Source organism: Parus major, chromosome 1, assembly GCF_001522545.3.
Source record: "Parus major isolate Abel chromosome 1, Parus_major1.1, whole genome shotgun sequence".
NCBI lineage: Eukaryota > Metazoa > Chordata > Aves > Passeriformes > Paridae > Parus > Parus major.
In genome coordinates, this window is record NC_031768.1 from 113,353,095 (window position 1) to 113,364,169 (window position 11,075).

General features: G+C 50.2%; 1 protein-coding gene across 7 annotated transcripts in view; it reads left to right on the forward strand.

The window, feature by feature from the left end:
• Positions 1-11,075, forward strand: part of TIAM1 (TIAM Rac1 associated GEF 1) — a 123,049-nt gene that overhangs the window by 104,953 nt on the left and 7,021 nt on the right. For 4 of the 7 annotated variants that reach the window (XM_033519009.1, XM_015647520.3, XM_015647690.3 and 1 more), the window contains 7 exons: positions 4,187-4,366; positions 4,764-4,832; positions 5,121-5,246; positions 7,048-7,156; positions 9,437-9,616; positions 9,730-9,848; positions 10,598-10,706. In XM_033519009.1, coding sequence (XP_033374900.1) covers positions 4,187-4,366; positions 4,764-4,832; positions 5,121-5,246; positions 7,048-7,156; positions 9,437-9,616; positions 9,730-9,848; positions 10,598-10,706 — 892 coding nt within the window. Of the gene's footprint in view, positions 1-314; positions 554-4,186; positions 4,367-4,763; positions 4,833-5,120; positions 5,247-7,047; positions 7,157-9,436; positions 9,617-9,729; positions 9,849-10,597; positions 10,707-11,075 lie in introns of those variants that run through there. The other 3 variants (XM_033519017.1, XM_033519019.1, XM_015647776.3) reach the window with 3 other exon arrangements.

The following is an 11,075-nucleotide window of genomic DNA, read 5'->3' on the forward strand; positions in this document are numbered from 1 at the left end:
AGGAGCAGGAGCAGCTCGGGGTGCCCGGGAGGAGCAGGAGCAGCTCGGGGTTCCCAGAAGGAGCAGGAGCAGCTCGGGGTGCCCAGGAGGAGCAGGAGCAGCTCGGGGTTCCCAGAAGGAGCCAGGAGCAGCTCGGGGTGCCTGGGAGGAGCTGCCTGGGGAGGAGCAGGAGCAGCTCGGGGTGCCTGGGAGGAGCAGGAGCAGCTCGGGGTTCCCAGAAGGAGCAGGAGCAGCTCGGGGTGCCTGGGAGGAGCTGCCTGGGGAGGAGCAGGAGCAGCTCGGGGTGCCCGGGAGGAGCTGCCTGGGGAGGAGCAGGAGCAGCTCGGGGTGCCCGGGAGGAGCAGGAGCAGCTCGGGGTGCCCGGGAGGAGCAGCTCGGGGTTCTCGGGAGCCCTCGGAGCAGCTGGGGATGTGCAGCACCGGGCCCGTGCTGCCGGCTCGGTGACAGCCCCGCAGCCTCTCCGGCCATGTCGGCGCTCTGGAGGGGGAACCGAAAGCTGCGGAGCGAGAGCGCCGGCAGGGACGGGGACTCCCTGTTCCGAATGCTGTACCTGGTGAGCAGATGCGAGGGGATGGGCTCAGGAGCCGGCGCTTAGGGGATCGTGCAGGTTCCGAGTCGCTGAGCTGCGAGGTGTGTGCCCCGCGGGGGCTCTTTGTTGCCGTGCTGCAAGGATGCGGTTTGCCTGGCTTTGTTCGGGTGGGCGCTGCTGGCCAGAGGTGGTGAGCTGTGCTGTTCCAGGGAGAGCTCCTGATGCCCAGGCACCCGGCATGGCAAACACGGGAGGAAACGGCTTTCAGCAGCCAAAGCTCCCCGCTGTGGTTGTGGTGGATGTCCTTGATCCTTCTCCTCGGGAGGGATGTGATCTTGGCTGCTCTGCTGAGCCCCTTCCCGAGCAGGGGGTTAATGTTTGTGAACTCCACTTTTCAGCCCGGTTGTGGCAGCCCTCGGTCTCATTTCCAGCTTGCCTGAAGGGATTGCCTGTGGGATTGTGCCTGAAGTGTGCTGCTGTAATTCTCCCAGAGAAATCCTGGTTTAGTGCTGTCATTGTCACTGTTGGCAGAGCTGGTGCTGGGAGATAAAAGGATCTGTTTCTCTTCCAGACCTCTCCTACTCTATCCACTTTCTCTGGGAAAATGGGGGCAGGGGGCTTTTTGTGAAATCTGCTTGAGAGTTTTCACCAAAGTAGCTGTGCCATGAAGCCCCCATGTGCAGTGTGTGTCTGCTTTGTGTCTAGAAAGGGACTTTTTAAGGGGAATACAGGGTTGTGCTCGGGGATGAAGCGCAGCAGTTGTTGCAGGTGGACTCATCCATTTTAGTTCTAGGAGAGAAACAACAATATTTTCATTGTTAGGGTCTGATAAGGGAACCAGGTTTGCTGGTCAATACGATGGTGGTTTAACAAGGCTTGATGGTGAGGCTCACTGAGTTGTTTACTGCAACCTCCCATTGAGGCATGAGGGCCAGAAAGGACGCTCTGAATTGCTAAATTCAGGGTTTAGGTGCAGCTGGATCTGCTTTAGTCCCAGACTTGGTCAGTGGTTTATGTCTGAAGGATGATATATGCACAGCTTTATGGCCCTTGACTGAGAATACGAAGTGTCCTAATCACTTGCCAGGGCTCTGTGGTGGCCAGGAACCCTCAGCCTTGAGGAGACACCGTGGGAGACCTTCCCACTCAGGTGTGGTCACACCCAGAGCCGTTTGTTCCCTGGACAAGTACAAGAAGAGGTTTGTGAAGATGAGTGAGCTGGAGACTGCCCCAGGGGTGTGCTGATCCGGGGGCAGGGCTGTGGCTGGAGCCACGAGCGGTTTATTGAGCGTGCACAAGTGGAGATAAGGCTTTGGGAAGTCCTCCCCACTTCCTTCCTGCCATATGGGTGTAACTGCTCCTGCTGGGGCGCACCACATGTCTCCGGGAGTTATTTCAACTTCAGCGCTGAGCTGGTGTTTCACACCCCGAGCAGATTTTCGCTCTCTCTTTCTGGGTGACCCATCTTTCCCTGCAGGATGAGGTGGCAGGCAGGAACTGCTTAAAACACTTGGTTTATTTTGGGGTTTGATTCCAGATTGTGCTTTATGCGTTACAGCTGGTGTTATTTGTACATTTGGATCTTAAAGCAAAACACCACTGGACACATCTGCCTTAAGCAGTGCTAACAAAGCCAAATGTTGCTGAGCAAACCCTTGCCTGTCCCAGCGCTCTGCAGGCTCACATTATTGTAGCTGAGCTGTCAGCTCTCTGTGCCCTCCCAGCAGAGCAGGGGACTTGGGAAGGTGTTTTAACCTGTGCTGCAGCCAGGCTTTCACCTACTGCCCTTGGTGGATTTGGGGCTGTTGGGATCAAGGTCACACCTGCTGAAATCTGATGCAGATCTAATCTAAAAGTTTGGGTGTGCTTTATACTTAAAAGTACAGCAAGTATAGGTGGAATCTTGCTGAGAAATAACAGGAATTATTGAATAATTAAGATTAGTAAATCCCAAATCTCAGTGACGCATGCCAGGAGTAGAGTGAGTTGGAGATGGACTGGTCCAACTCACAGCTTCCTCCTGCCCTCAACTTGCAGTATTTTTCCTTTCTTTCACACCCGAGTTAAACCTCAGGAACTGAAGGTGAATAATTTCCCTGTAATGAAGTGTATAGGCAGTTTTGTGTTGACAACCAGTTACAATGAGTTCTTGGCTTACTTGTGTACTGAAGAAAATGATCCATTGTGTAATGAGCATCTTTGCTCATGTGCTGTGCAGAGACCTCAGGGGAGCATCTGCAGTCCCAAGAGACCCCTAAGGAAAGGGAGTAGAAATCCTTCCTTGTCCTAGCATGGCTTGTATGTGCATGGAGAGGAAATAGCTCCGTGTGAGCAGACTGCATGGCTTAAAAAACATGGAGATCACAACTACCAGTGGGTGGGAGTGAAGTGATGTCCCAGGGGCAGAGCTTTGTCTCCACTGCAAGGTGGGGATGTGCTTTATTTTCTTTTTTTTTTTTTTTTCTCTTTTCTTCCCTTTTTTCTTTTTTCTTTTCTGTTTTGTTTGGGGTTTTTTTGTTAGTTTTTTTTCTCCTCTGCTCTCTTTACATTTTTCTGGTTGAACAGGCTGATTTTGAGTCAGTGGTTTCACAGAATTACAGAGTTACCCATGTTGGAGAACACCTCTGAGACCATGGGGTCCAAGCTGTGCCAAATCCTCACCTTGTCACCCAGGCCAGAGCACTGAGTGCCTCTTCCAGGAATTCCTTGGACACCTCCAGGGATGGGGACCCCAAACCTCCCTGGGAGACTCTGCCAGTGCCTGTCTGCTCTTCCCATGGAGAAATTGCTGAGCTGGGGGCTGTAGAGGCTGTGCTGGGAAATCACTGAACCCGGATTAGATCCTCTGCCAGGATTGTCAGGTGTGGTCACTGGAGCAGCTCTTTTCCCTCCAGGTTTCTGGGAGGGATGGAGAACAGCCCACGGCTGCCTTGGCAATCCTGGAAGCCTGGGGCTGTCGTCACTGACACCAGAGACTATTCCTATTCCAAACTCTTGGGTGTAATGAAAGATGTGAGGAAATGATCTAACACGAGGGGGTGAAGTGAGGATAACTGGTTTTTTATATAGGCAGCTGATTAAATATTAAAGGAAACGGTGAGATGGAGCAGCTCTGGGAAGCAGCACTTATGGGGTAGGAGTTCACCCTGGGAGGCACATTCCCAGACACAGCTTAGGGATCCAGCTGCTTTCCCAAAGAGCTCGTGCTTGGTGCCTGGAGGGGCTTTAGCTGGGAGGCTCTGCTTGCCCAAACCCCAGCAGGAGTGGTTTGTGCCCGTGTGTCAGCAGAGCTGGTTGCAGGATGCTGCAGCCCCGGCTGGAGAACTGGCAGGGGGCTGGGCTGTGTGTTTGGTTTGCCCAGGCGTTTTTGGTTCCCCATTCTTGGCCCTTTCTGTGAGTTTGTCAATCTTAAGTGCTGGACGGAGCTGTTTGAATGAAAATTTACGTGTCTGAAACCAGGAATGGAGAATTTGAATTCTGCTACTCCTTTCTTTTCCTTTATCCCCAGTTACAGAGAGACAGGATAGACACTTGTGGTGCCTATTGAAAAGTCCCCAAGCTGCCACTGCCCAGATGCAAACCCTCCTCAGCCCCTTCGTTCCTCTGGCTCTGATTTCCAATGTTACCACTGCTCTTTCCTCTCCCTTCTCTCCAAAGAGCACAGAGCAGGTCGCAGCTTTCTGTCGCAGTCTGCATGAAATGAACCCCTCTGACTGCAGTGCTCCCCCCCAGGACTGTGCAGGGCCCCAGCTGAGCACCATGAGGCAGCTCACGGACGCAGACAAGCTGAGGAAGGTCATCTGTGAGCTCCTGGAGACCGAGCGTACCTACGTCAAGGTGAGGGGGCTCAGCCCCAGCTTTCCTGCAGAACTCTCTTGTTTCTGCTCTGCTGCTTCAGGCTGGGTGTCGTGTCCGTGTCTGCTGCTCAACTCAGTTCTACAAGCTGTGCCTAAGGTACAGCTTCAGCCACCGAAATAAGGCATCTCCAAGTGCTTGGGCTGTTTTCCTTTTGAGAGGGCTTAGCTGGTGAGCAATTACTGCTCGCTGAGATCTGCTATTGGCCTTAACTAGAAGTGTGTAAACGTTTCCTTTTCCTGCCTGAAATTGTGGGCGATCCGGCTATTTCGTGTTGTGTGTAAAAAGGAAAAAATTCTCAGATTAGGCAAGCAGCATTTGCCACCTCAGCAAATATCCAGAGGGACCAATGTGGGAATCTTTCTCTGAATTTTTTTAGGACTTAAATTGTCTGATGGAGAGATACCTGAAGCCTCTGCAGAAAGAAACCTTCCTCACGCCAGATGAGGTATGTTGACCTTTGCTTGTCTTTTTGCCAGAGAGCTTTTGCCTGCCCCTCCACTCTGCCCACCCAGCTGGGCTTGTTTGACTGAAATTAATTCCACTGAATTCCATTTCCTTCAAATAATGGATTAAGTAGAGCATCGAGGTGCTGCTCAGTAATGTCTGCAGCTTGTTTTTTCCTGGCACCACATTGATTATACAATTGGACTGAGAATTGCTGCAGGTAGAGAAAACACAATTTAGCCTCAAAGTGATATTTTCAGCATTCTGCTTTTTTTTCTTCTTTTATTAGCTGGATGTTCTCTTTGGGAATCTGACTGAAATGGTAGCATTCCAGGTAGAGTTCTTGAAAACGCTGGAAGATGGAGTAAGGCTGGTTCCAGACCTGGAAAAGCTTGAAAAAGTTGAGCAATTTAAGGTAAAAAATGTTTTCTTTTGTATATTAAAAACACATTATTTGCACTGTCTTGTTTAAATTTTGAGGAGACCTTTAACATTCTCCATCACATTTTTCTGACTCTTGCCACTGTTCATGTAGAAACCTGCATCTGCTTCCATTTAAGATCAATTTTCAGCTGATGCTGGTGCTGCTGAAAAATCTTCCTGCTGCAATTGTAGTTTATGCTGCATTTAGCCATATAGAGCACTAGAAACCATGTGCTTTTTGGTTCTATTCTTGCCCTTCTGCCAGATTTCTTGCCTTGAGCTGTCAGGAAATGCTAGAAATGGAAAGTTACATAAAATCTTTGTCCTGACAAGTCTCATGTTCAGAAGCCCTCTGGGGCTACAGATCAGAACAATATGTGGAATTTTGTATTTCCACTTACACTCCAATACTTCTGGCTTTCAGCAGGTGTGCATCTTCACAGGTAGAACTGTAAACTGTGCCTCTGTGAGCTTCATTTAAAACCCAGGGAAATGTAGAAACAAATTTCATTTTGTGTCTAAAGCAGTGGAGGCATGGCAAGGAGGTGATAGAATGTTTTTCCTTTGGGGAATTCTGGCTCTGAGCACCACTCACCTTGGTAAAGGACAGGATAAGTAGTAACAGTAATAATAATAATTCCTCTGGTGCCTGTGTGCTCTATAAGAGTGCCAGTGAAGGGTCCTTCCAGAGAAAACTCCATCTCCTGAGTGTTGCTTCCAGCTCTTCCCATAAAAACTGCACTGTTGTCGCTTTCAGTTCTGCCCCTGGGCTCTGTCTGAGATCAGGGTGTGAAATGTGGGGTTCTGTGGTTTCAGTTCTGCAGTTTGCTTCCCCCTGTCCCACTCAGTGTCCCCAGGATGCCCACGTGTGGTCTCAGCCCCTCAGCGGGTGCTGTCTGGTTCCCAAGACATTTTGGGACTGTGTCTGACCCTGAGCACCAGCTCACTTCAAGCAGCTGAGCCCCTTGGTGTGTTTGTGAGGGATGAGTGTTGCTTGCAGCTCCCCAGAGCCCTGATCCATTGCAGGGTCAGGCACATCCAGTCCTCTCTGTGGCCTCTGGCCATTGCTGAGGTCAGTGGGGCTTTTAAACAGAGCTCTGGAGGTGGGAGCCCAGTCCCTGTGGAGTTAGTGCTGCCTTCAGGATGGGACTTGGCTGATGATGCTGATTGCAGAGGCTGAATCCACACACCTGGGCCAGCCCTGTTTCATGGTGGATAAAAACCATCACAGAATGGTTTTGGTGGAAGGAACCTCAAAGACCCCCCAGTTCCACCCCCTGCACTATCCCAGGCTGCTCCAAGCCCCAGTGTCCAGCCTGGCCTTGGACACTTCCAGGAATCCAGGGGCAGCCACAGCTTCTCTGGGCACCCTGTGCCAGGGCCTCACCACCCTCATAGGGCAGAAGTCCTTCCCAATATCCCACCTAAACCTACTTTTATTTTAGTTTGAAGCCGTTCCCCCTTGTCCTCTCACTCCAGCTCCTTGTCAAGAGTCTCTCTCCATCTTCCTTGCAGGCTCCCTTCAGGCACTGCAAGACCACAAGGAGGTCACCCCAAAGCTTCTCTTTTCCAGGCTGAACATTCCCAGCTCTCCCAGCAGAGCTGCTCCACTCCTCTGATCATTCTGGTGCCTCCTCTGGGCTCATTCCAGCATTGATGTCTTGGTGTGCAAACACACTAAAACTGCATTGTCCTCTCCTCCAAAAGCTGTGTGGAAGCCTTAGATGACCTGGCTGAAGGCAGAGTAACTAAATACCTTTTTCCTAATAAGTTTTGTTTTCTTTTAATCCCAGAAAGTGTTGTTCTCCCTGGGTGGATCCTTCCTGTACTACGCTGACAGGTTCAAGCTGTACAGTGCCTTCTGTGCCAGCCACACAAAAGTCCCCAAAGTCCTGGTGAAAGGTAAGAGCCCCTTTCAGAGCCGTCACAGCCACATGTTGGTTGTGCTCATGGCACCCCAAACCTCTCAGGGCAGGAATGGGGGCACACACATGCCTGGCTGCTCTCCAGAAGCCTTTGGAGTAGGGAGTTAAGCTTGGAGAGGCTCCCGGAGCGCTCTGTGCCGTGGGGGCTGTGGGACCACCCCATGGTGACACCTGAGCAGCTCATTACAGGAGGTGGCTCACCTTGCTTGCAGTTTTTCTCCTCCCATGTTTTGTTCCTTCTCCCTTGCTCTGTTTGGTTTGTTTTCAGTCATGTGGGAAGATTTCCTAAATGGGAATCCCATGGTGGCTCTGTGCTGATGCGTCACTGCGTGCTCTGGAACCAGGAGTGGTGGCTCTGCAGTGACCTCTGGATCCTCCTGGAGGCTGTGCCAGGAATCCTTGCTGGTGGCAATCCCATGGAAACCCCAGCTACTAGGAGAGGATTAGCCTGAGAGAATGTTTTTTTGGAAGCTGGAGAAATATTTTAGTCCTCTCTCCCCTCTCTCCTTCCTGCATTCCAATTTGCCTGAGAAGTTCCCTTGTCAGAATTCCTAGCAGAGCTTGGCTTGCTGAGTTGGAGATAAAAGCCCTGTGGTCTGGCTCCTGGGCCAGCTTGTCTTGCAGGGATGTTTTCCCCTGTGGAAGTGTAAATCCTCCTGGAGTTACCAGTGCTTCATGCAATTCCTTTTTGGCCAAGACATTAAACAAACAACAGGCTCCAGTTGTAGCAGCAATGACACTGGAGGAGGAACTCTTGTTTTTCAAACAGCATCTGGATGTCTGACAGTCAAAGATTTTGAGTTCTTTTGCTTCTTGGTTGGTTTGGGTTTTTTTGGGGGGGGGTGTTTTTGGTATGTTCTGTGCGCTTTTCCTTTTTTCATTTCTGCTTGTCAACTTTTTATTCCCTGTGCTGCGAAGTGTACTTGGCAGCTCTGTGGAATACATAAATAAATGATTTGTTGCTAGTCACATCCATGCTTTCTTTTGGCATTATTTTATTGGTAGACTAGGTAGATCTGTTTATTTTGCTTTTCTTTTCCATTGCTGACTGTGTTTATAAATAAGAAACTGTTGTGCTCGAATTACGGCATAAACAGAATTCAGAATTCTATTCCAGAGGTAAATCTCTTCAAAAGCCTGGGAGTGTATTTCAGGTGTCACTTGGTGTCCTCAGCTGAGGTGCAGGTGGCTTTTGCATTTGAAACTCAAGTTGCTTTATGGAAATCAGGGGACTGCCTGCAAAAATCCCCCAACCCCAGCAGGGGACACGACTCTAATAAAAGCAATTGTGTGGAATTGCTCCTGCACTGAATAATTTGTATATCTATAAATACCACCTCCTCCTTCCTTCCCTCCTTATGCTCCAGTGGAGGGAGCAACAGAGAAAATGGCAGTTTTATAAATTTACAGCAGTCAGGTAGAAAAGATGATGGCAATCAGCTGTCCAGTCTGCCCATGTTCCCAAAATCTGGTGCATTAGAGGCTCCTGCCTCTCGCCAGCTCCCCATGGTTGTTGTGACTCAGTGCTGCATTTTAAGGTTTAATGAGGTAACAAGAGCCAGACTTGCCAATATTGTGGGTGCATCATGGCTTAGAAGTAGTGACTTCTCACAAATGTCCAATTTGAGACTTTGCTGAAAGGGAACAGATGATTAAAACACTTCGTGCTGCTCTAAAATAGTTGCCAGAAGTACTTAGTGCTGTCTGCAGCTCCTGAGAGTGAGCTTCAGTCTCTGCTCCCTGGGACAGGGACTGACCCAGGGACGGGCTGGAGCTCTGCCAGGGGAAGTTTAGGTTGGGTTTTAAGGAAAGGTTCTTCCCCCAGAGGGTGCTGGCACTGCCCAGGCTCCCCAGGGAATGGGCACGGCCCCGAGGCTGCCAGAGCTCCGGGAGCCTTTGGACAGCGCTGCCAGGGATGCCCAGGGTGGGGTTGTTGGGGGTCTGGGCAGGGACAGGGGCTGCCCTGGATGATCCTTGTGGGGCCCTTCCCACTCAGGAAATTCTATCATGGATAGTGAAATTAAAAATTGCCCGTGCTGGAGGTGGATGCCTGCTGTGAAATCCTAAATAGCACATCCGGGGAGAGTGTCAGTGACTCAAATCCTGGAGGGTGTAAATCTAATTCTGCAAGCCCAGTAAATCTGCACTTCCTTACAAAATGTCTCCAGATAAACCAATTTAAACCTGGAAAAGTCACTTTCTCAGGGCAGCAGTTAGGCTTTTTCATTGATCCAATGGCTTCCTTTGAATCTTGCAGCCAAGACAGACACTGCTTTCAAGGCGTTCCTGGATGCCCAGAACCCGCGCCGGCAGCACTCCTCCACCCTGGAGTCTTACCTCATCAAACCCATCCAGAGGATACTCAAATACCCCCTCCTGCTCAAGGAGCTCTTTGCTCTCACTGATGTGGATAGTGAAGAACATTATCACCTTGATGGTAAGGACCTAACCCCACTTTTCTCTGGTTCACCTCTGCTCTTGAACCTCCTGCCCCCCTTTCCTCTCAGAGAGTTAAAATTCTCTTTTGCTCATCCCCTGTCTCTCTTCCAGTGGCCATCAAAACAATGAACAAAGTTGCCAGCCACATTAATGAAATGCAGAAAATCCATGAAGAATATGGGGCAGTGTTTGACCAACTCATAGCAGAACAAACAGGGGAGAAAAAAGAGGTAACAATCAGATGTAGAGTGGAAAGGGCTGTTATTGTGGTGCCTGCTAAACTGGATCCAGTATTTGCCTTTCCTGCTGTGCCATTGAAGTAAATGCTGGTGCAAACAGATAAATCCCAGCTCAGTTCAAGATCTGAATAGCATTGGATTGAATTCAGACTTCACTGAGGGGAGGGTGGAGGGATGGGATAACATCCCTCTGGCCTGGGGATGGCCCTCAGTTTGTCACTCTGCAGGACCATAAGGAGAAAGGTCTGCTTGCTGCATCCCCCAGCAGTTGGGAACTCCTTGCTTAGTCTGTTCCCAGCAATGTGGTGTCCATAGAGGAGCCTTTGGGCAAAGTCAAGAGCCACAGCAACTGTGGGAAGGGGGTGCTTTGGCCACTGCATCTGATGCAGTCCCTAAACTTTACCCCAAACTGAATACATGCTTAAATATTCCAACAAAATACTAAGAAACTTGGTAGGGAGAGAAATGGACAAAGGGGAACAAAAGGCAAAGAAAACATCTGGTTTTGACCCTGGCTTCCAAGAGCTGGACTCTTGAGTTTAACTCAGCCAAATTTATGCTCATTAATTAAGGGTTTACATGCATCTGTTTGAAGTCAGCTGACGAAATACTCCAGAAGTTTGCTGGGGGGAATTTTGTTCAGGGCTAGACTTCCTCAAGTTTTCTTGAGCTGCAAACCCACATCAGATTCCTTGAGCTGATTAAAACCCTGTCCTCTGTGCATGTGTTGGTGTTGGCAGGTCGCCGACCTTTCCATGGGGGACTTGCTCCTGCATAACACAGTGATATGGCTGAACCCTCCTGCTTCCCTGGGCAAGTGGAAGAAGGAACCTGAGCTGGCAGCATTCGGTTTGTATCCCAGGACTTTTATTTCAGATGCCTTAAAGACTGTCAGCTGTGCCTGAAAAGTAACTGAGCATCACCTTCCCTAGGGTTGGCTGGAATTTAAACATGGGCTTGTCTCTGTGCTGCAATGCTCAGTTCTGCTCTCTGGTAGTTCTCCTGCCTCAGGCTAAAAGTTTGGGAATAGAGGAGACCCATTCCAAGCCTTATGGATGCTCTTGAGGAGAGACTGGGGGAGCTGGGCCTGGTCACTCTGGGCAAGGGAAGGCTGAGAGGGGATCCCTGAGTGCACACCAACATCCCCTGAGTGCACACCAACATCCCCTGAGTGCACACCAACATCCCCTGAGTGCACACCAACATCCCCTCAGTGCA